At 40.5% G+C, this 25,178-nt stretch overlaps 1 protein-coding gene across 9 annotated transcripts in view; it reads right to left on the bottom strand.

The window, feature by feature from the left end:
* Window positions 1–22,671, bottom strand: part of TCERG1 (transcription elongation regulator 1) — a 49,636-nt gene extending 26,965 nt beyond the window's left edge. For 3 of the 9 annotated variants that reach the window (XM_030571569.1, XM_030571576.1, XM_030571578.1), the window contains exons 1-9: window positions 22,556–22,671; window positions 19,918–20,143; window positions 15,603–15,755; window positions 15,005–15,308; window positions 12,609–12,851; window positions 7,287–7,349; window positions 5,878–6,114; window positions 2,849–2,964; window positions 1,910–1,939 (exon numbers count right to left, since the gene is read on the bottom strand). In XM_030571569.1, the coding sequence (XP_030427429.1) occupies window positions 1,910–1,939; window positions 2,849–2,964; window positions 5,878–6,114; window positions 7,287–7,349; window positions 12,609–12,851; window positions 15,005–15,308; window positions 15,603–15,755; window positions 19,918–20,143; window positions 22,556–22,650 (1,467 nt within the window). In that variant the 5' untranslated portion in view covers window positions 22,651–22,671. Of the gene's footprint in view, window positions 1–1,909; window positions 1,940–2,848; window positions 2,965–5,877; window positions 6,115–7,286; window positions 7,350–12,608; window positions 12,852–15,004; window positions 15,309–15,602; window positions 15,756–19,917; window positions 20,144–20,722; window positions 20,815–22,555 lie in introns of those variants that run through there. The other 6 variants (XM_030571571.1, XM_030571575.1, XM_030571570.1 and 3 more) reach the window with 6 other exon arrangements.
* Window positions 22,672–25,178: the final 2,507 nt, after the last annotated feature.

The following is a 25,178-nucleotide window of genomic DNA, read 5'->3' as shown; positions in this document are numbered from 1 at the left end:
ATTGAGCCCAATAACTTGCCTTTGACTAACATATAACTTTTGTTTTGCTAAAACATGTCTTCAAATCAAGACTGGATGTCTTTCTGTAAGACTTCAAGAGATGGAGAACCCACCACTTCCCTTGGTAGTTTGTTCCAATGGTTAATCACTCTTACTATTAAAAATTTGTGCCTAATTTCAAATGTCAATTTGTCTGGCTGCAGCTTCCAGCCACCAGTTCTTTATCTGCTGGATTAAAGAGCACTTTAGTACCTGGGACTTTCTTCCCGTGAAGGTACTTGAACAGTAACCAAGTCACCTCAATCAGCTAAAAAGGATAGCGCTTTAAAGTCGCTCACTGTAGGGCATTTTCTCCAGCCCTTGAAATCATTTTTGTAGCTGTTCTGCATCCTCTTCAGTTTTTCAATATCCTTTTTAAGATGTGGATACCAGAATCAAACAGTAATCCTCTATCATTCTCAGTAATGCTATATGTTGATATAAATATCTCCCTACTCCCCTGTCTATACAACCAAGGATCGCATTAACCCTTTTTGCCATAGCATCACACTGGGAGCTAGCTACACTGAGTTATTGTCCACTATGACCCTTAAATCCTTTTCAGAGTCTCCCCTTCACAGGATAGTCCACCATTCTGTAGATATGGCCTGTATCCTTATTCCTAGATGAGTAAGTTTGCATTTGACTGTATTAAAATATTTTGTTTGGATTTCTTGGTGACCTGGGCCCATTCAGTTTGGTCCATATGATCATTATCTATTCTGCCTATCTGTGTCATCTGCAAATTTTAGCAGCAGTGATTTTATATTTGCTTCCAGATCACTGATTAAAATGCTAAGTAGTGTCAGGCAAAGTACCAAGCACTTTGGAACCTTATTAGAATTACCACAATTGACTGATGATTCCCCACTGATGACTACTTTTTGAGATATGTCAGCTAGTTCTTAATCCATTTAATATGCTCCATTGATATATTGTGCTAATTATAAATGTAATGCAGTACTAAAGACACAATGTGGGTGAAGCAATATCTTTTATTGGACTAACTTCTCTTGGTGAAAGAGACAAGCTTTCATGTTCCTCAGGCCTCTCTAATGTCCTGGGACCAAAACAGCTATAATAAGGCAGTACTAAGTCAAATATCTTACAGAAGTAAGTACACTACTTCTTTGAAGTTTATCAATCAAACTTGTAATACCTCAGAGAATGAAATCAGGTTTGACTGGCATTAATTATATTCCTGTCCTTTAATTTTTTATTGTGTTCCCTATCAGTTTTTCCATTATTTTGCTTGGGACTGAAGTCAGGCTAACTGACCTGTTTCCCAGGTCATCCCACTTGCCCTTTTGGAATAATGGCACAACAGCAGTATTCTTTTAGAATCGACTAGAATTTCCAAAGTATTTCAAGATTTATTAATAATTAACACAAGTGGGTGAGAGATCTCCCCAGTCAACTCTTTTACGAGTCTTTGGAGTAAATTATCCAGGCCTGCTGATTTAAAAATGTTTCTTCGTAAGAGAAGTCATCTAACATCCTCTTCAATTACTAATGGACTGGAAAATACTTCACCCTCAATTGATATGACTACATCTCGCTTCTTTCAAAATAATGAACAGAAATATTTATTGAACACATCTGCCTTTCCTGAATCATTAACAATTTTACCATCTCCATCTAGTAATGGGCCTATAACATTGCTAGATTTTCTTTTGTGCCTCGTAGGTTTAAAAAACCCTCCTTCTTAGTATCTTCTTAGTTTTCATCTGTCTTCTCAAATGTAACAATGCTTTGATTATTATGCTACAGGCTTTAGTTTCTATTTAAGTCAAAACCCAGATTCAGGAAAGCCCTTAAGCCACATGTTAACATTGACTTCAATGGAATTTAAATATACTTAAACACTTGCCTGAATTGGGACGTTTCCCCGAATCAGGGCCTAAATGAAAAGATTATGGTGAGATATCTACCACAAAGAGAAATTTCAAGAAATGTTGTCTTTCAAGTCACTGAGCTTTCAGAATAGACAAGATTTGGCTTACATAAAGTGCCGAACATAAAATATAATTGCCTTTACAATAGGAAAAAGCAAACAAGCTAGCAAAAAAGTATTAATGACTACTTCAAAAATAAGCATGACAAATTGGATGTGTAGCCTTTCCAATACTATAAACTGCTGTATGTATAGTATGACTTGCTTTAATGTTATTGCCAGAAAACTACAGAGCAGATTAGTAAGCAAACAGTATAGAAAGTGTTATTTTTGGTCGAGCAGCTTAGTGTTTTTATCACTGTACCTTACTTACATAACAAAAAAAACTGCACACAAGAAAAGTTTTAGTTTGGTTACTGTAATTTAAGGGAAACAAATGTACTTTACTTTTGCAGAGGTTCTCTATGATATGACTTTCTGACAAACTAAACTTATTGGTTGTATTGTATACAGGAAGTTTTGCCTTTGTCTCAAAATTACAAAAATAAAGAAAATATGCAAACATGCTTCTCTTTCAATATTTCAGACATCCTGATATCCAGAGCAAACTGAGCTGCTGAATACTTCGACTTTAATGAGAGAAATGACTTTTTATAAATCAGAATATATTTAGAGGTAAGACTGTTTTCATTTTCAAGTTCTTACTAACTTACAACCTAATTCATCTCTCTCTATTTTTCTTTTTAAAGTTTTTTTAAATAAAAAAATTACTAAATGTCATGAGAAAAAAATACTGTTTTCAAATCACCCCCAATATCTAAGAACTCAAATTACTAACCATAATCTCTTATCAATATGCCTGCATCCACATCTATACACAAAAAGAAGATTTTATTTGGTTGAAAGGTCTTTTACCTCTTTAATCAGCAATTTTATAGGTTCTTCTTTGGGTTCCTCTTCTTCTGTTTCCATTGGCAAAGGCTCCTCTATAGGTTCTTTAATAGGTTCTTTAATCTTCTCTTCTACTTTTTCTATAAGAAAAAGGATTTTATTTTTTTTTAAAGTTTGCCTACGGTAACTTAACATTTTTACTGAACTCATCAGATTCAGTTTATCAATGTAGTTTTTCAAGTTGTACTTTTATTTATTTGGCACTGTTCTCTCTCCCCAGAGAATTACGTGCCATCCTCAAAGGGTCAGATTCTCTCCTGTGCCAGGATCTGCTCAACATGGGGAAAAGGGGAGGCAGTTAAGGGCTCCTAATCTCACAGTATCCCAGCCCCATTGTAAGTTAGTCCTCCTAACTTAAGGCAGTAGGTGTATGAATTGTTGTAGTGGACTCTACTCTTCCCCCTCATCCCCCCATGCCCTCTACCCCGAAGGCAGAAGAGAATTATCAACTTTGCAGCTGAAGTCAAATTCTTGTTGCTCTCTGTTGTTTAGATGTTGTGAAGGAACTGGAACGGGGAAGAGAATCTGACCCAAAAAGCAGGCATCCTGGCCATTCACTGTAAAAAATAATTTAAATGGAATCCCTCTTACTAACACCTTGCTACCCATATAACAGTCCTAACAGGATTCAAGTGACACAGTCAGCTTTAATTTTGGAAACTGGCTCATTTCTAAAAATGTAAGTTTCTGACAGAATACTCTTTAAGGCGTATGCCCTGAATTTATTTATTTATTTATTTTAAATTCTGGCCTTTTCAGCAAACAAGAACCTCACAGACAATACAGGGGAAACAGACCAAATGCAAAGTAATGCTAAACACACAAAGTAAACAAACCTGTAAGAGAATATTCCCAGCCCCACCCCCAACTTTTCTTTTATAGCAACTCTAAGTGCTACATGTAAATACAGTAGAGAGAGATGTGATTTTCAGGGTGTGCTCCTGTGACAAGAGCTCCAAATTCAGTCCAGTTTCCTGAAGTGCTCATGCACATTCCTTGTTTAGCAGAATAAATTATAACTTAGATTCCACGTATTTCTTAAAGCTGATTCCACACAAGGATTTCACAATCGTAATTAAAACTGCCCTTTAGCAGCCTACATGTCTATTCTTACACTTAGCCCCAATGCCAGCAGGAAATATTAGAAGTCAAAAATAAGACAAGGAGGTTACATCAATAGAAACAAGTCATTTGGGAAGAATAGCTAGGGACGTTAACCATCAAATATTAAGCTTGAAGTTGCACTAAATTTTAATAAAAGAATATTGTGTGTGATAGAAAGAGTTATTTCTCTAATCCCAACATTTCTCCACCTAAAATCCAATCAAAAATATTGGGGAGAGGGAAGAGGAAGTTATTTGAATGCTGTGACTTGCACTGCAGGCTGCTCTAGTGGGTCTTATATGATGCAGAAGGGTTGCTATCAGCAGCACACCATCCTGGCATAGACTTCCTTTGCTATTTCTTAAAGGCTGTTGCCTTTTTAACAAACAGCTTGTTTATATACTGCTAGGATGCCTTTGCTTTCTGGATTAGTTTGTTTTTGATACTATGTCTGGTGACAATAGGTCTCAGAAAGGAGTCTCCTGCAAGATCAGCTGCTGTCTATTTCCTTCCTTACCATGACATTAAAATTTGGTTAGGGAGTACATGGGTTTGGGAAGGGAGATGACAAGTCTGCAGTTTCTTTGGATGCATTAAGAGCTACAAAATAAACTAGGATCAGCTAGTTACTTTTGCTCCAAAAAAACCTGCAGTTTGTTGAACTTCTCTAGAATAAACTACACATTTATCAAGATTCAAGAGATATTAAAAATTGAGAATGAAAGTTTTAAAATGCACTTTGGAACTTTAAAGAACATTACAGAAGAGGCTGAAATACAAGAAAGCAATTTTAAGCAGACACACATTTGGACACCAAGCATTCTGCATGAGTTCCCGAACCACTAGAGAACATCTTATACATGAAGTTTGGATGGAATACTCAAGTGAATGGTGCAGTCCAGTTTCCGGAATGGACAGCTCTTGCCTAAAAAAGACTGTTCAATGCAACTGCAGAGACACAGCTTTCTGAGCATTGTTCTATACCTATTACTTTCCTTTAAAATACATTTTTATATATTATGAGGATCTAGAAAATGCTTCTTTATTCAGGGAACCTAATTCAGACGTTCTCTGTCTTAAGGACCTCTCAATTCAAGAGAAGTAAGCTGAGTTAGTGAAAACTGAACTGTCAACAAGGTCATGGGCAGCAGTCTTAACTAGCATGGTTGAGAGTTATTTTAAGCAGGTGTGTGTATGTATATATAAAAAAAATTCAACCAAGATGGAAAAGGAAGAACTACTTGTGTCTGACTAGACCGGTGAAGACTAGCAAAAATTTTGTAGATACTAGAATAGAACGTTTGAGGAGATTTTCACTCTCTAGTCTTCTTTTTGGCATTATATTTGGATCACCGGGTGGGGGGGCTAGGGGGAGAAAAGGACTTCCTCATGGATGTAATTTGGGTTAAATTAATTTGGGGTTATGGAATATAACCTTTTCTTTTTGCTAATTTAATTTTGTCCTATTCATCCCCTCCCTTTCTCTCCATCCCAAACTCTAAACTTTGTGCTTTCACAGATTTCCATTCTTTAATGAGTTTATCACTAAGATGTAAAATTACATATAAACATTTTAAAAACTAAAAAATTCTTTCCACTTTTTGTCCTTTCACAGTGATCTTTTCAAGCATACTAGTATGAGAATATAACTTCTTTCTACTGGAAAATAAATGCATCGTTTATCTAAGTGTTCCATGGTTTGACAGCAATGAACAGCTATTAAGATAGCAGAAAACAAATATGCTTTAACTCTAAGACCTATACCCAACTCAAAGTTAGCACTAGAAACACATTTTGGAAATCCTAATTAAGAGAGAAGAGGATTAAAGTAATTCTCGTTTACATTTTCCAACAATGTTTATAATGTTAAGTCGTAAAAGTGATCATACCTAGTTGTGGCTGGACTCTAAAATCGAATGCTGTACCTTTCTCTTTTAGTTCTTGGGGTCTTTCCCATGTAGATTCCAAAGTCCTATTGTTATAATAGTAAGTCTTCCCATCTGCTGTTTTGTACTCTGTCCATTCAGAGACTGCTGTTGCTCCAGCCAAAGTAGCAGGTGAAGCGGCAATAGCAACCTGAGGATGGATCATAGGTACAATAGGAGGGGCCATTCCTGGCAAGACACCTACATAAAGGAGCAGTAAAAAACAAAAACAAAAAAGAGTGAATGACAATGAAGTATCATTTTTTGACACAAAAAGCATCAAAATACTGTTTTACGATAATCAACTAAGCATATAGTTTACTGTAAACTGCTTCAAAATAAGTTTTTTCCCCAAAAAATTGGAAGCTGATGTTACTAATTGTACTACCATGTTTCTAAATCACAAATGTCTATATTCAACTGGGCAAAGGACAATTATGTAAAATGCACTGATCTAAAGAGTAATAGCCAATTCTGCATAGTACAAAAGTTGTTAGCATTTTAGGCATTCAATTTCAGTGTTTCAAGAGCAAAATCCCTGCTACTTTAGTTCAAGATGAAGTCTGATGACTTAATGCTTTTAAAAGAGTAATACTGAACTATGCGGTGATGGTTCTGTGGAGTACTTGACACAGACTACCAAATCCATTTTGCTCATGTCCTAAGGCAAAATGGCAAGCAAGTACCCAGAGATGAAGAGCCAGTACAGTATATTACTATACCATTTGCCTGGTAAACCAGGTTTTTTGGAAAGTGAAAGCAAATTTGCTTTCAAGTAAGAAAATAGGACCAACACAATGTGGCCATTATTTAGAGCAGTTTAATAATAAAGTACTAGTTATAATGTCTTTTAACCTGAGACAAAAAAACCCAAACCAAAACAGTACATTACTGAAGAAACAAGTAATTGGTTTTTGTATGAAAACACATTTGTTCCTGAAAATGGCTTATTTTCAAACAATGTACAACCTTGAAATGAAGATTTATACTAAGACACGCATACACTACATACATACTAACATGCAAGCAGTCATGTCACTGTACAAATGGAAATAGAAAACACACAAATATCCCACACACAAAAAATAGAACTAAGTAGTATGGGCGTGAGGAGGTTCACACTTATCGCAGAAATCAATGATTAAAATAATGTGAGTTTGTGTAGCTTTTTTGTACTAAATAGGCTAACACTAACAACTCATTAGGAAAGTTATTTGCTGGCCAATATATTTTCATTTAGACTTTTTTTGAAAATAAAAATATATAGATCCACTCACTTGGGGAAGGCAAATAAATAAATAAAAGATAAACAACAACATTCACTACCATGCCAACTTACAGACAAAATGAACTAAGATGGTTTTAAAAGTTACCCGTCTTGGTGGTAGCGACTGTCTTTACATACGGGCAGCTGACTATTTGCATCATTGCTACACCTGTAAAATGGATAAGCAAGCATGTTGGAAAGCTGCCATTGTATGTTGGCTATTACTGGGAGTCCGAATAATATGAATTTTCCTGCTACAATTTAAAATGCCATTTTCCAATAGAAAAGACAGATCCCAGGCAGGAAAATGTAAATTCTTCTTTGTTCCAATATATTATGAAAAGTGGTGCCAGATCAACTATAAAACTAGTTCTAAGTTACAGCAACATTTACTGTTTTACATTGAACTAGCAGTTTAAAGTGTAACATATATTAGGACTTTATAAAAACATTTGAGAGAGGATTCAAGGGTTTAAATTCAGTGTGGGGTAGAATCTCACCCCTCTCTGTGGGACAATGTGTTGAGGGTAGTTTTGCTCATAGCGTTTGCCCAGAAGAGGCCAATAGAAGCAGCTACAGAAACTCATGCAGTCCCTGTCAGTTTCATTCTGCTCCTACCCCAGCTGGAAAGAAGGCGCGAGCAACAGTGGAGGTACAATTTTAATCAATTAAGACAAGGGTGAGAGTGATGGTGGCAGTGGCAGCAGCGAAAGCACAATTTCAACCAGAAAGGAAAGAGGAGGTGATGGTCATTAGGGAAAGGCATTGAAGCTGAAAAAGAAGAGGCAAAAAGAAAAGGCTGTGAAGGGGTGAAGAAATATACATAAAGTGGGTCAGTGGTAGGAAGTATTAGCTCTGTCAGTCTGTGGAGCAGCATGGGTTAGGAATGCTTTGAAGGCAGCACACTTAGCCTTTAGGAGAGGTAGCACCATGGACTGCTTTCTAGCTCACTGAAGAAATGATACTGAAAGGTATGGAAACTGTGACATCTAATCCCCTTCAGTGAGATGAAAAATCACTAGGAAAGATGTGAGAATAAAAAGGGAGGAAAAAAGGGATTCCAGAAGACAGTCCATTTTAGGGGGAAGGGGTCATGACTGTAAAATATTTCTGAGTATCAATCCAGTACTTTCAGACTGTTAACTGAAAAATTCAGACATATACACCCAGACCTAAAATGCTTCATTCCCACCATATGAAAGAGGTGGGAATTCCCACAACACAAAATGAAATTAAACCCTTGTATTTATAACCAAAATAAATTTTAATTTTCTTTATCAAAAATCTAATATAGAAAATACACTAAATATACTGCCAATTTATTTAAAAAAAAATCTTTTAGGAAAGACCAAATCTCAGTGCTCTTTAGTTTTGAGTTCTTTTATTAAAATTTCTAATAGCTCTATGTAGTATGGATGGATCAGGATACCGAAGCATTGAATCAAACGGTACTGAATGAAGTGTTTGTCTAGTTTTGTTGGGGGTATTTATGATACAGCCTTTGAATGAATGTAAAAATTTGTTTTGTTAAAGAAGTTACAGTATGTTCTAAAACTAAATCAGGATAAATAATGTCATCTGTCCGATCACTGAAATTGGTTCTACTGCAGTGCAGACAGACTTCTTAGCAACTACAGAAAACAAAAAACAAAAAAGCTGTTTCCTCTGACAAATTTCACATTTTTAAATGTATAGATAGCTTTTCATATATGAATTAAGAGTAAGCAGACCGACTTTAAAATTTAATATTGTAAAATATTAACACAATGGAAGAGTTAATTTAGTCATGCCACAATATGCTGCAGAACTTTAAATGTCAAGATCACGTGTCAATTGCACTGCCCAGCTCTTTAATATGAAGTAATCTCTCTGGATGGTTTCATGCTCATCACTGCCTAACACAAAAGAGCTACACACTTATGCTCAATATGTCTTTCAAATTCTGCTAATATTTTAACTGGATCATTTTAGCTTGTTTCTTAAAAACTCATCTCTTCAGGCATTTTATAGTTATGGTGGGAATATTCCAAGGCTTTCTAGAAACATCACCAAAAAAGTACAACCAAGTCAAACCAAATTTAGCTGAATTAAAAAACAAAACAAAACATAGTTTTGGTCCGTAATCAAAGAGATTATGTATGTAGAACAATCAAAGAAAACATATTCAAAATGGCACAGAGTCCTCTCAGTTCAATCCAATGTGTTATTTCCCAGGGAAAATGGGTCAAGTATAAGTCTTCCAGAACTTCAGAAACTATACTCATGTTCTTAGAGAATTTGAGGAAAACGTTCCATCAGATAACCATGGTTTTTTGTTTGTTTTCCACAATTCTCTCTTCTTTTCCAGTGTAGTGTTCAGTGTGGGAGTTTCTGCACTGGAAACTTACAAAATATACAGGTGTCCATTGTTCATGGGCAGTTTCTTGGATATTGAATTTGTTTCCTTATTGCATTGATCATTAAAATTTTGCCTGCCAGTTTACACTTAAGAATAGCTGAATATGCATTTTACATGAAGAATACTGGATTCTTCATCTTACACTGATCATTTGCTGGTGGAGGCAGGAACTGAAGTTAAGAGTAGTCAAACTTTCTTCATCCTGATTTAAGCTGCACATTTTCAAACTTAATAATTGGTTATTCTTTTCCCTTAATTTCCCAAAATATGTAAGAATCTACTCCTGAGGGCATTCTGCACCAACAAAAAAATTCTGTGCCAAAAAAAATAAAAATTCTTTGCATTTTATCTATCAAATAAATGTGGAGGCTCCAGCCTGGCATTGGGCAGCACAGGCCACGGGCTGCACAAAGGCAGGAGATCACTGAGCTGCTACCCCCGGGACAGAGACTCAGTGGTGAGGCTGCACCTAACCCCGACAGAGCGCAAGGACCGGGCCTGTTACAGAAACACCTCAGGGCCCTGCCCCTCCATGCCAGGTGCACCAGGTGTGGGCAGGCAGGCTCAGCAAGGAAGGATCCAAGTGTGGAGGTGATCAGTGTGGGGGGATACAGGTGTGGGTTGAGAGGGTTCTGTGTGGGGCAATCTGGGTGTGGGTGGCTCAGTGGGGGATCTGAGTGCGGGGGAATCTGGATGCACAGAGACTTGTTGGGGGGTTCTGGGTGTAACAATAATGGGACTCTGCAGGGGGGTCCAGGTGAAGGTGACTGGGGCTCAGCAGGGGTGAAGGGGTCTGAGGTGGGGTCCAGATGCTGGGGGAGTGGGGCGGGGATCCAGGTGCGGGTGGTTTGTTGGGGCTACAGGAGAATGGGTTTCATCAAGGGGAGTCTGGATTGCAGGGGGTGAGGTTGAGCAGGAGGGTCTGGGTATGAGGAGGTCTGGATAAATGGGGGTTGGGCGGATGGGAGAGCAGCCCCCTGTACAGAGATCCCTCCCCAGCAGCTGAGGAGTGATGGGTGAAGGAGCCAGGGGGGTGTGGTGGGGGGGTGCAAAGCTTCCTGCAACTGGGGGAGAAATCTAGCTGTGGGTCTGACCCGGCCCCAGATGCCGTGCAGGGAAAGAGAAAATCCCGTCAAACAAACAGCTGACCCTGGCACGGGGCAGGAGCCACCAGCCAGTCTTCCTCAGTCCTGTCCCCTGTCTCACAGTGATTTCTCTCTCTGCCAGCTGTCCTGGACACACAAAACATACTGCTGGAGAGGGCCCCATGAATGCTCTTGTGGCTTCCCTTTGCTTCCCCATCAGAATGTCAGTTTTCTGCAGGGAAGCAAAGAAATCGGGGGGGGGAGGAGAGAGAGATACAAATTCTGCACATGCGCAGTGGCACAGAATTCCCCCAAGAGTAAAGAATCAGACCTCTAAATTACTTACCTAACATTCAGTATCAACCAGAGTACTGTCCTCAACCTGGTATAATTTTGTCTTGTTTAAGCTGATGACTTCCCTATAATTTCCTTTTTAAAACAAAATTGTGGTGTTGCATCACTCCTACAAAGTTGATTTTTTCTAATCACAACTCTGAAAAAGACTGGTCAGTTACGGTGGATAATCAGCTGAACATTAGCTCTCAGTGTAATGCTGTGGCCAAAAGTGCTAACGTGATCCTGGGATGCATAAACAGGGGAATCTTGAGTACGAGGAGAGAGGTTATTTTACCTCTTCATTTGACACTGAGTGACTGTTGCTGGAATACTGGATCCAGTTCTAGTGCTCATAATTCAAGAATGTTGATAAATTGGAAAGGGTTCAGAAAAGAGCTATGAGAATGATTAAAGGATCAGAAAACATGCCCTGCAGTGATAGACTCAAGGAGCTCAATCTATTTAAGCTTAAGAAAGAGAAAATTAAGGAGTGACTTAATTAGAGTCTATAAGTATGTACACAGGGAACAAGTATTTAATAATTGGCTCATCAATCTGGCAGACATAAGTGTAACACAATCCAATGGCTGGAAGTTGAAGCTAGACAAATTCAGACTAGAAATAAGGTGTACATTTTTAACCGGGACAGTAATTAACCATTGCAACAATTTGCCAAGGGTTGTGGATTCTCCATCATGGACAATTTTGAAGTCACGACTGGATGTTTTTCTAGAAGATATACTCTAGGAATTACTTTGGGAAAGTTCTATGGCATGTGTTATAGAGCAGTCAGACTCACTAGATCACAATGGTCCCTTCTGCACTTAGAATCTATGAACGTGGACTAAGCTTCAACATGCTCAAGTCTTTTTGCTCATTTTCCGATACTATGCCTGGTGGCTGCAAGTGATCAGGCTTGGGAACACTTGGTATCAGTGCTGAATTGTAATACTTTCTGCTCCTGAATATGTATGCAGTGTAGTTGTAGCCGTGACGGTCCCCGGATATCAGAGAGACTCTAGAATACGTAATTCACTTTTAGTCTCCTCTCTAGTTTTATTTCATTTCCTAATGCATGTTTGGGCATAAGACTGAAGCTCTAAATCCAAGTAATGAAGTGACAACAATGATTACATACCAACCATGAATTCTGCCATATGAAAAAAAATGTAGTGCTAGAACATCCTGGCAATAAACTATTTTTACAATTGATTAACAGTTTCAGGGTCACTTAAGAGAATTAAGCCAGCTCTTCATTACTTTGTATGGGACTGGAGTATAGGCACGATCCCTTTAAAAAAATCCATTTATAAAATGCAATTTTCAGTGCATGCATGCTAATTCTAATGTATTTGTATTAGCCAAAACAAGTATTTTACATGTTTAAATAACTACTTTCTAATATTTGTATCAGAACATTAAATATGTAAAAAGAGAGTTTCAAGTGACTATTACTTAAAAAGTCTGTCCACTAAACCTGAATTATTTCAGAAAACATTCTAAACACAGAGAGGATTTAGGCAATTCCATACACAGTAGACACATGAGTGCAAACAAACTGACAACATGGACACATAGTTGACAAGACAACTACAGTCTACCAATTTACCTGGAAGTGGAATAGGCATGCCAGGAAGGGGAACACGAAATGGAGGTACCATTACAGGTGGAAAAGCAGGAATTGTTGCTGTTGGCTGAGGTACTGCATGAGGTACTGCAGGAGGCAACGTCTGCGGGACTTGCTGGGGTACAGTCTGCACAGGTGTAGCAGAAGGAGTGGAGGTTGAAACACTAACTGAAGATGTAGCAACTGAAACACCTGAACTTGTGGTCTGGTCTTGTGTTGTCGGTGCTGATAAAAAAAAAAGAAAAGGAGAAGAAAAAACTTGTAGTTTTCTTAAATGATACGTGTGAATTGTAAATACATGAGCACTTACTGTATAGTATGTGTAGGGAAATATTAGTATTTCATCTCTTACTGATGCACACATAAGGAAAGGATACTCGCTGGAAAGAAAAATCCCTTCCTCCACCCTGTGACATTACATCATTCCAAAAAAAGGTCAATTTCTATTTCTTATTTCCCTTGCCCCCTTGTTTGTATAATATAACTAACAAATCTCTAGGGCAGTAGCAAAAGTTTCTTTGCTTTGTTTACCAGAGAACTAGTATAACCTGTTTGGGTGATAAGTGAAATTTGAACCTCTGTTCAGATTGAGACAACTAGAAGGGGAAAGTTGTACAAAACCTTGAATGAAGGAACTAATGCGCAAAGAATATTGTTGTTTAAACAATATAAAGGCAGCAGTTCTGCATGTGCATGTACATGACAACAGTGTGATATTCTTAGATTTTGGCCATGCAGCTGTGATTCAAATGTGGAGAAATATTCGCATAAAATTTATATAATCAAGGAAAAGTTTAGGAAAATGCTCTCAGTCATGGGCTTGAAGAATTCTAGCAGCCTTCAGTGCCTCCTAGTGGGTAAATGAATATTAAACATTCAGTTCAACATTTCTCACAGGATGATTCGAATTATCCTTCAACAGGATGTTAATGTTGCATATGAATGTGTGGGGTAAAAGGAGAAAAAGTGGCAGCCAATGCGTTTCAAGAATTAAACTTACACTAGGCATCATTTTGATTTATTTTATCCTAGAAAGCAATGTTATAAATTTACAAGCCAATACAGTGCAATGATGGAGAAATATCACTTTTCTTGTACTAAGTGATTATGTTTAGATATTAAATTTATGTCATAAAAACAGATTGCAAGGAAATTATTTTCTCCAGTATTTAATAAAGTGATTAACTCACTTTTTCAATAATATAAAGATACTTCATGTTTAGTATATATTTAATAATACTCATGTGCAGTTCTCAAAGAGTGAGAGTTATCCCTGTTTTAAAGAGAGGGAAACTGAGGCATGCAGCAATTAAATGATTTGCTCAAGGTCACACAATAAATCAATGGCACAGTCAGAATTAGAACCCAGCTCTTCTGACCCCCAATACTTTACAGACTGATTCTGAATGCTGAGAAAACTGATCTTTTAAAACACAAGCATTAGCACCTGGCCACAAGTATCAACATTAACAGACCTTCCTTAAGAACAAAGGCAAAATTCATTAGTGCTTGGTGTCAGCAAATTACATTTTTGGCAGACAAGAGTCAAGTCAACTTTTACATTATTCTATTAATGTTACATAAAAGGGGCCTCAGTATAAACATATGCCTCAAAAGCAGAGAAAACTACAGCGAGTAAACTATGGATCTCAAAGCTGATATGGAATGGAACCTAAACATTTGTCTGATTCCTGTCCAAAGTTACATATTTTACAAATGGCTACACATCCAATAAAATAATGCTCTACACACTACACTTAAATATATCAAGAGAACAGGCTAGGTAGTCACTTTCCAGCTTTCCAGATCTAGTGAAATAATGACATATGACTCAAGATGAAGAGTCAACTGTAAGATTATCTGCTATGGCTACACTCTAAATATATACATTCCACAAGGTCAGTCCCTTATTCCCTTGGGCTGTTGTGTGCTGGAAACATTGTAGTGGCTCAGTACATGTGAACAAAGGAAGTGAAGCACTGGGATGCTCTGCAGAATGAAAAAGCAGAAGTTCTGCTCTACAACAATCAACTCTGCTTGTTCCAGAGGCAGCACTGACATGTCCACCTCCTCAACCAGAAGGGCAGGTTGGATCCTGGAGACAGGTAAGATGGGAAACCTTGGTGGAACAACCCCTTCTTCCAAAATAATGTCTGCCCTTTTCTTAATAAAGCATTTCCAAGTTTTGCTGGAAGTATATCGATAACTAGACAGACACTTAATAGTTATTTGAGAACACATGGGTAACAGCAGCAGAATAACAAATACCTGGCAAAGAAGAGGGGCCACATGTCATATTAAGACTTTACTCAGTATTTCCTCTAAGGTAGCATTTGTTTCCCACTCTCACAAAGCCTAAGAAACCCACAGTAACTCACTGGAAATGGTCTGTGAAATTGAAGTGGCTGTGGTTGTAGTAGAGGTCATGGAGGACTGAGTACTTGCTGATGTTGATGGAGACACTGAGGATGCAGGACTACTGGTTGTTGGTGTGGAGGCACCTTGGGCTTGTGCCTGAGCTTGGGCTTGTGCCTGTGCCTGTGCCTGTGCTTGGGCTTGGGCTTGAGCCTGTGCCTGCGCTTGGGCAGCAAGCATTGGTGTCAGTTCTGATTGCTGAATAACCTTTACCCCATCTGGCTTGGTCCATGCAGACTCACGTGTTCGTGCATTATAGAAATAGACCTATAGAGTAGAAAAGTCATTATCAAACAATAGCATGTTTTCACAATGAATGGCCTAGTCCCCCTTTCTTAAATAAGAAGGGCAGAAGTTAATATCTATATGAATATGTATTAATAAAAGGAAATTGCTCTGTTTTGCCTATCTATTCAGCATGACAAAAACAAAGACTCAATCTGCAGCCTCGATGGCCAAGATCAACACACCACCACCACCACCAATGCAAACAAGATCATGTGTGGTAACATTCACTCACTGTTCCTGACAGCTCCTTGCTGTATTTGGTTCCAGTCTTACCTTGCCATCTGGAGTCTTGTTTTCTACCCATATCTCTTCAGTAGGTGGCATAGTTGGAGTTCCAGGGGCAGTGACAGGTGGCATCCCTGGAGGAAACATCATACCAGGAGGTGGTGGCATGCTACCCATGGGAGGAGGCATGAACGGCGGCCTCTGCGTAAATTCATATAACAGTAACAATGTCACAGGACTGCCATATACAGTTTGTGTTCATATTCTGTATCACTTGACTGCACAGCCTCAGCAAGAAAACAAGTAGCAATAGCGTTCAGTGCTATTCTAATACAGTCCACCGAAACAAAGTTGCAATCTCTGGCCTGTTCTACACTTAAAATTTAGATTCCCATAGCATATTCAGGGGTATGAAAAATTCTCAACCTTGTGGAAGAATGCTTCCATCCACCTAGCTCCATTGCTTAGGGAAGTGGAATGCCTCCAGTGACAGAAAATCCCATTCCACTGCTGCAGTCTGCATCTGCAATACAGGTTTAACAGTGGCAGAGCTACAGCACCGCAGCTATGCCACTGTAGTGCCCATAGGGTAGCCATGGACTCAAAAAGCAATACCAAGACTAGGGCCACACCTTATGACAAGTCAAACCATAGCACAGAGAACAGCTCTAACAAATACTTCAAGCCTGAGGTATAAACTAAATGCAAAGCAGCAAAGAAGTGGCTGTATAAAGAGAAGAGGCATGGGGTGGAATAAATGATTCCCCCCTCATTGAAGAGAGAAATATAAAACATCCCTACAGGAGATGCAAGTGAAAGAAAACAGGAGGGAGAACGTGCTGAAAAACTGTCTTCCAGGCATCAATAGCTAGAAATCATTTGAATTCAATGTAAAGCCACAAGACAATTATACAATGAGATATACAAAGTGGGGTATGAGCTGGTCTGCAGAAGCAGACAATTTCATTACAATCCATTATACCTTTTATTTATCTACCTGCTAATGTTTTACTATTAAGACATTAAAGGGAAAGTGCACAAATTCAACAGAGTAGAGATATCAGCTGTAATTTTTTTTTGTAAAGCACTTAACAGATGATGCAGCAGAGGATCAGTTCAACTTAGGTAGTTATTACTAAAATGTCCAAAAGTAGCAAAAAAAATCTTAATTTTAAAATGCTTAGTACTAATTTGATACACCTCAATATAATTCTAAATTCTTAGTTCATGCATGCCCCCCCCCAGTACGTGAACTTTTAACATAGTGATACTCAGACCTCAGTGGTTCAGGAGCCAAACTAGAGATCACCATTACCCAAAAGAGCCTCAGTAGTGTGAATTCGTTGCTTCATTTACTATACATTCATATTTAAACAGTAATGCAGAGGAAATATTTAGATCAGGGGGTCTCAAACAAGGGGTCAGGACCCCTCAGGGGGGTCGCGAGGTTATTACAGAGGGGTCGTGAGCTGTCACCCTCCACCCCAAACCCTGCTTTGCCTCCAGCATTTATAATGGTGTTGCACATATAAAAAAGTGTTTTTAATGCATAAGGGGTGGGGTCACACTCAGAGGCTTGCTGTGTGAAAGGGGTCACCAATACAAAAGTCTGAAAACTCCTGATTTAGTTTATATATTAATCTCACAGAAAAATGACTGACCAGGTATTATTTTTATCAATTACAGTTGGCTAACATTATAAAAGCATCCTGATGGGTTGTTAATTGAATCACAGTGCTTTAATATCATGTGTTGCAAAGAGCTGCAGGAGATACATTAAAGAGCCACTCATGGCTTGCGAGCCTCAGTCTGAGTATCACTGTTTTAGCCTAATAGCAAAGCAACAACTCTCCTGTTGGTAAGACTGAGCATTTCTGTTTAAAGGTTGACTATTCTAAGTATTCTAACAAATATATGTATATTCTGATTGTTTTGAAATTTGTTGTGTTAGATAGTGTAAGCAGTTCAAATTTGGGGTCATATGAGCCAGGGGCTCCCCAAAATACAGACCCCCTAAAACACACCATTTTACAAAATCATCTGGATTGACCACTTTTTTTGTGCAAACCTGGACTCAAACTAAGGCTCTGATCCATCTCAAACTGATCTTAGTCACTCAGGATTTATCTTAGCATGTGTCTCTTTCCCCCCCGCCCCTTAAAGGAAGCAATACTGAAAGAGTTATTGAGGGCAATATTTGTAACTCTAGCTTGGCACAAGCATCATGGATGCATTTAAACATATATATGCTGCGAGACATGGGACTCTGTAAAAACAGGTCTGCAGGAAGCCTGCTGTGAGAGTGAACAGGTAGCTCAAGAGGACATGCTGTCACCACTGGACCTTAGCTGCACCCAGGCCCTGAGAGTTTAAGGCCTACCCTAGACAGTTTTCAGGAAATGCATTTGCATTTTGTGCAAGTTCCTTGCTCTCTGCCTGCATTTTCCAGGGCTCTTTAGAACATTCCACCCCGAGGTTCAAATTTCTGGTTTAAAAGCGGTATTTTAAAAATGCTATGAAATCTACATGTAAACTGTGCTTTTACTTTAAAAATAATGGCAAGTACTTAAAAATAAGAGAGTGAAGATGAAAGACAGTAAGTGGTTAGGGTAACGTAATCATGACTCGGTCTTCACTCTTTCTCGAACAATGGAACTTGATGCGATCAAAGGAAAGCATATCCCGTGTCATCTGGTCAAGGGTTCTTGATACACAGCTCCACTAGCATGAACTGATCATAACTTCTTCTGATTCTTAGAACTTTTTTGGTGGAGAGCAAGGGAATATGGAATGTGTGTGTATAAATCAGAGTAATGCCATGGGGGGTTGGGAGGGAGTGAGAAGAAGGCTCTGCCCCTCAGGGTTGTGCTCTGGCACAGTTACTGAGTGGCCAGAACACCCTAGATACCGACCCTTATTTGTGTAAGAGATCAAACACAATGTTTTTGAAAACCCAGTTGGATAACTTAAAGCTTTGATTAAAAAAAAAAGGAGGTCCAAAAAAAGTTTTTTTTCTAGAATTCCTCAACAAATAAGGGATCATCCTCTGAAACCTTTGCTCTCTGGCAGCTCAAAAGCATGAACAGAACATTACCATAATGAGCGGGCAGCTGGGCACCTTCCCCTCCAGTGACAGGCTTGGAGGGAAAAAAAAGTGGCATCATCTGTGCACAATCCTCCTCCATCCCTTACAAATACACCTACAATTCCTTCCCATGACTCCTCCACCAGCCTGAGAATCCAGAACTCCCCACCTTCCCCATGCTACTTCCAGCAGTGGGAAAAGGTGCCAGGCTCACTCTCCTAAACACCAGGAAATACACAGTTAAGGTATATGCCATCACCACAGAACAATCTTAATTCCATTCTCTCTGAGCAATACCGCAACACACCCATAACACACACATAAGCATTCTATCCTTGGAGATGCTGCAGAACACTCAGGGAACTGCACCTACAAGCACTATAGGACAAGTACACCTCTTTGCTAAGACAAAACTCTGGTTTAAGTCAGGCATAGCAAACAGGAGCTAACTACACAGACTGAGCCCACTGCAGAGCAAGCAACCCAAATTTGCTAAATATTACAATCCTCTCTCTAGACTGGTGACAATCCATATGACAAGACCACTGTGCACCACCACTGACACACCTCTACTGAACCAATGTTGAAATTAGGCTTGCTTGATACCTCACACCTTGCACCTCTTTTCATATTACAGTAACAACTCTTTCAAACTGCTCCAACTAATCAATCCACCATTCAATACAACCACATCTAACTCAAGGAATGCAGCCTGAGCGCATGCAGATAAATGTTGGAATTAAAAACTGTTGATCACACCACAATGGGACAGTCTCCTTTTTATTCTTCATGTCTTATTATAGCACCACCCTTACTAAACCATTTCAACTGGCTAAGGCCAGCTCCAAGGAGCAGTTATACTGCAGGTGTGGCATGTACCTTAACTTTCATGGTTTTCTAAGGTTTAAATGTGTGTTAGCTCTACCCTTCATTACCTGGTTTCCGAATGTTAGAGTGCAGTTGAACTTGATGATTTGGAAGGACACAAGGCACTACCAGAGAATTTTACCTCTGCACTACTGGAGTTTTTTGTTACTGAACTCATCTTAACTGTGCACATGATTCCATTATGTTTGCCTTTAGGAACCATGTGAAGGTTCTTCTGTTATAGATATTTTTGAACAACATGCAGTGTGATAAAACTAATTGGGTTTTGATCTTATCCTTTTTTAGCATTTACTTTTTTCTTTTCCTGCTGTAATCACTTCTGAATGCTGCTGACTTCTGACTACATCCATCCACATCAAAAACAGAAAAGCAAACCGATACACTCTTTACCTGTAGATGTGGAGGCCCCATTGGTGGAGGAATCCCTCCTGGAGGTGGCATTGGAGGCATATTAGGATCAAATGGAGGACGTCCAAAGGGGGGACGAGGTGGTGGAGGTGGACCTCTCATCATGCCGAAAGGTGGAGGTGGGCGCATGAGAGGTGGTGGACCCCTCATGACAGCGTTTGGTGGGGGCGCTGGGCCACGAAATCTCAGTGCTTGCTGCTGAGCCATTCTGTGTGTAAAGCCAGAAAAAAACTATTTGTGTTTGCTGATTAGCTGCAGGATAGATTAATTTGTGTTACAAAAAGTGAAACTAGTAAAAGCAGAAGGACGTGACAAATTTTGTCAAGTTTCAATAGATAAAATTAAAAATACAAGTACTTTAATAGGTTTTCCTCCCCTCACAATTTAAATTCATTAGAAGTCTGAATGTGATTTTTTTCACTCATGAAAATGAGTGACCTTTAGATTGAACCATCTTAGTACAGACAGGCACTGTGCAAGCTTCCCTCACACAGCTCTGCCAAAGCACTTCAAACATGACCTGAATCACCGTGTCTATCTATAGTCACATCTTAGGCCTCTCAAGCAATGGCTGCCAATTGTGCCAAGATTTTTAGTTATTTCATAATGTGAATGAGTGTCCACCAGGGACTTGGATGAGACCATCTGCATCCTTTTCACTTATGACCTAATGGAGGATTTAAACTCTAATCTGCAATGATGAAAGGCTAATATACTAAACCCAATGTGCCACCCAGCCCACTACACAGGCAGCTTAATAAGTGTATATATAGAAAAAAACGTTCACCTTTGCAACCAACAAATGCTCTTCTGATGCTCTCAGGAAAACAATTTTGCCCACCATTTAGTGCCAGTGCAATACCAATGTTGGCATGATGACTCAAAATTGAAAAAAACAAAGGTTATAAGGTGGTGAACGGCAAAACACATGCAACTCAGCACTCAGATTATAGAGACGTCTACTGATTTAAGTTTCATATAGCACCTACAGTTTTAGAAACCAGGTGCTGTTTTACATAGGTTTTAAAAAAGGAAATTACAGGGGCCACCCACTATGTGGTACATAACTGACCATTGCTACCAACCCTGAAATGCCCAAGAGCAAAACAAAATTAATGTGCTTTGAATGATGGCCCAAAGATCACCAACGTCTAACAGTGATGGAGCACCAAAGGGAGGAAATTCTAAACATAGGGGCACTCTTTACTGAGAAGACTCTTCTGTCAGGCCTGGAACACATCATCCTAGGAACTGACATAACAGCATCCCAGCTAATCTTAACAGTGATGAGACAGAAACAAGGCAAATGACAGTGAGAGAGCAAGGTCCCAAACAGCATAGGGCTTTATCAGCAACACCATGAACTGTACTGTTAAAGCAGAACTATAGTTTTTAGAACACCTATCGCCAAAACACCAGATTATGTGCTCCCAGGAGCCATGCTATTTCCCTAGCCTCTGTTTGCCAGAAGCTGGGAATGGGCAACAGGGGATGGATCATTTGATGATTACCTGTTCTGTTCATTCCCTCTGAAGCACCTGGCATTGGCCACTGTCAAAAGACTGGATACTGGGCTAGACGGACCTTTGGTCTGAACGTATGGCAGGTTCTCATGTTCCAATTAAGTAAGACCAGGAAAGCTATTTTACCACTCAGGTGGGCATTAGTTCCTGTCTGTTGCACCGGGCATCAGAGAGCGTTACTTTTATTTCACCAGCGTGTTGGATGTTATGAACCCCCCCGCCCCACAGACACCACTCTCACCCCAAAGGATGGAACGCTTTAGTTCTAGCTTCATAGCTTTTATGCAGTTACTATCACCGGGGCAACTCTGCAGTTCGGGATGCATAGACTCATAGACTTTAGGGTCAGAAGGGACCAATGTGATCATCCAGTCCGACCTCCTGCACAAAGCAGGCCACAGAACCCTACCCATCCACTTCTATAACAAACCCCTAACCTATGTCCGAGTTATTGAAGTCTTCAAATTGTGGTTTGAAGACCTCAAGCTGCAGAGAATCCACCAGCAAGTGACAGATGCCCCACGCTGCAGAGGAAGGCGAAAAACCTCAAGAGCCTCTGCCAATCTGCCCTGGATGCATGGAAGGAGAGCACGAGTCAGAGAACAATCAAACATGAAAGCCACAGCTGCATTTGCCCCTTGAGGCTCTGGACACCGTGCGTCTCTCCAGGGGACACAGAGCCGGCGGTGTGCTTAGCCTACAGGCAGCGCCCGCTTCCCCAGGCAGCATGCTGCAGGGGGCTCAAACGAGTCGCCGGGCCCGGGTCCGCGGGGCGCAGAACCAAAGGGGGGGAGCACGGAGGGGGGGGAGCACGGAAGGAGCGGGAGGGGAGGCATGGCGGGCCCGGGGGAGGCAGAGAGGGAAGGCGCTGCCGGACCCAGGGCTCGCAGGGAGATTGCCCGGCGCGCCATGGGGGAGAAGCGGAAGACGCTGCGAAACAACCGGGAGTGAAGGGTGGCTGCGCGGGACCACAAGGCCCTGGGGGAGGAGCCTGCGGCCGCAGGGGTCGATGAGGGAGGCCCGAGGGCCAGGCCGCAGCGCGGGGCCTGTGAAACCCCGCTCTTCCCTGCCCCTGGAGCCGCGCCGGGCTGCGCTACCTGATCTCATTATTGTACCGCTCCGCCGCCGCCGCCCCCGCGTCTCCCTCGCCGCCACCTGCCCCAGCACCGCCACCGCCTCCTCGGTCCGCCATCACTGCCTCACCAGCCCCGCCGAAGCCGCCACCTCCGCCGCCAGGCCTCGCCCCACGTCATTGGCTGGCAGGACCGTCGCTCACTAGGCGCATGGGCAGGACCTAACCAGCATTGGCCATCGCGCCCGCCGACTTTGAACGGGGAAGTAAGGCAAGCTGTGATTGGCTGCGAGAAGCCGTCCCGCTCCCCTTAGTGACCCAGGCAACCCATGTCACGTGATCTGTGACCCGAGGGGAGACCGGAACTGACCTCAAATAAAATGTCAGCCAATCATAAAAACGGAAAGAAAAATACAACCAATTCAAAGATAGGGCGAGTAGGATACTAACCAATCAAAGATCAGAATGAACTATGCGCCGGCCAATCAAAAAAACAAAATTACGTAGCATGCAACCAATCATAAAAGGTGATAGGCTCCAACTCCAACCAATCGGAGACCCGCTGGCAATGGCGAGCGTGCCAACGAAGCAGGAAACAAAGTTAAGATATTCTAGCAAATCAGGGAACAGAGTTAGCACACTGTCAGCCAATCAGCGAGCGGTATTAGCATATTGCCTGATTTACAGGCTAAATACGTGAGTTACTGGCAGGGCCGCGCAGGGCAGGTGGTGGAGAGAGAGGCTGGCTGGGTGGCTGCACCTGCTCGTTGCCTCCCGGTGCCCCAGCAAGGCGGCCAGCCCGCTGGACTCCTAGAGTCGGGCTACTACCTCCCTGTCTGAGGATGGCTGAAGGACAGGGATATTTTTAGCTGATTTCTTATGACTAGATTCCCTGTAGTTGAGGCACAATGCTTCTGCTGCAATGCCCCTGAGAAGCGAGGGGGAGGATAACCCACCTTTAACCCCCCACACATGCTTGAGATCACAACCGTATTGGCACTTCCATTTTCCCCTTCCTACACTGCCATGTCCAGGAACTAGCGGTATTGGGGGTGCAGCAGCACCCCTGTTTTGAAGTGGTTTCCATCATTACATTTTTGTTCAATAGCTTTCAGCACCCCACTATAAGAATTGTTCCAACTGACCATGTCACGTTTAATTTCATTTGCACACTCTTTGGGGCCAGCTGCCTTTTGGCAAGTACAGTTTGGAGTGCTTGAAAAATAAAATCAAGATAAAATAACTCCACCTGCCTAGCAACAATAAATACAAAATACAGAAATTGATTTTGTGTGTGTGTGAAAGAGATGGAATATATAGGAGAGCATCCAGCACAGTGTATGTGAGAAGAGTATCTGCACAGTAAATTTCAAACTAAGGCTAAACATTGTTTCTGTAAAATTACATTGTATGACAGATGGGTAATTGTACATACAAGTGGAGTAACTGCAACTTATTTTTGTGCCCAAAACCAGTTTTGATATCCATGATCCATTCTATCCACGTTTTAAAAAATTGTCCCATAGGTCTCAATTCTTATCTCAATTCACTAAGTATAGCTAGCAAGTAAAATTTATAAATATATTGAAATGCAGTCTTATCTATCCAAGTGAATGAGAAAGTACCACTTCTTTTAAACAAACAGTCTTTATTAATGAAGGCCCTCACTTCAGAAGCATGTGTATCCCCTATTTTTGGTTTAGACCTTAATTATCTGTGCACCATTGGGTTAGCTGAGGTATCTCAAAATTCTTCCTATAGTTTTCTGGTAGTATAAGTGTGTGTGGGACAACCAGCATATGTTATGCACATAAGTAATACCCTGTTTATTGCTTTGGGTATTAGAACCTACTGCTGAGAAAGGAAATGTTTGCCAAAATAGTGGGGTTATCTCCCTGCAAGTGCTATGGGATCTTTAATGTGCATCCCAGACACAGGCAGACGAGAACTGTAATTACCTGTGCCTCGCCTTTTCCAGTTACATCCCCAGCCCTTTCTCCTAGGGGTGTAGCTAACAATTTGAAATTTATACATGAACTGGATGTATTGCCTTCAGCTACACACAATCAGATCAGTAAAATGATAGCTAGAACCAGCTAGTTAATAGGTCTTACTAAGAACAAAATAACCCTGACAGCTGACATAAGAACTGTTGCCTATGGGAAATGAAAAATTATATGCCATTGTAAATACCACCCACAACCACTCTGTGATGGGTTGGACCCCTTAGGATGCCATCAGATGTACTGAGATACCACTCAGCCCGCCTACTATGTCAGCCTGGAACCCTTTTTACCTGTCTTGCTGCAGAACGGAACAAGAGATCAGTTCTGAGAAGGCTCATCTTAAGGGACTTGCCCCAGCACTCAGGTGTCCACCTCCCTTGGAGTGCAAAGCCAAAGGTATATTATGAAATCTGCCTCCTCCTTCAAGGTGGAGGAAGGTATGCACAACTTCTTGCCTCCCCCCAGTTAGAAATTATAGAAACTGAGTTTAGTAAGAAACAAAACACATTTTATTAATTATAAAAGGCAGATTTTAAGTGGTTAAAGGGGTACAGAACAAACAGAACAAGAACAAAGTAGATTACTAAAGAAATAAAACCAAACACACAAACTAAGCTTGTTTCACTAAAGAAATTGGTTACA

Source organism: Gopherus evgoodei, chromosome 8 (genome assembly GCF_007399415.2).
Source record: "Gopherus evgoodei ecotype Sinaloan lineage chromosome 8, rGopEvg1_v1.p, whole genome shotgun sequence".
In the NCBI taxonomy this organism is placed as follows: Eukaryota; Metazoa; Chordata; order Testudines; family Testudinidae; genus Gopherus; species Gopherus evgoodei.
The sequence above is the reverse complement of the archived record's forward strand: the minus strand, read 5'-3'. Positions and strand labels throughout refer to the sequence as shown.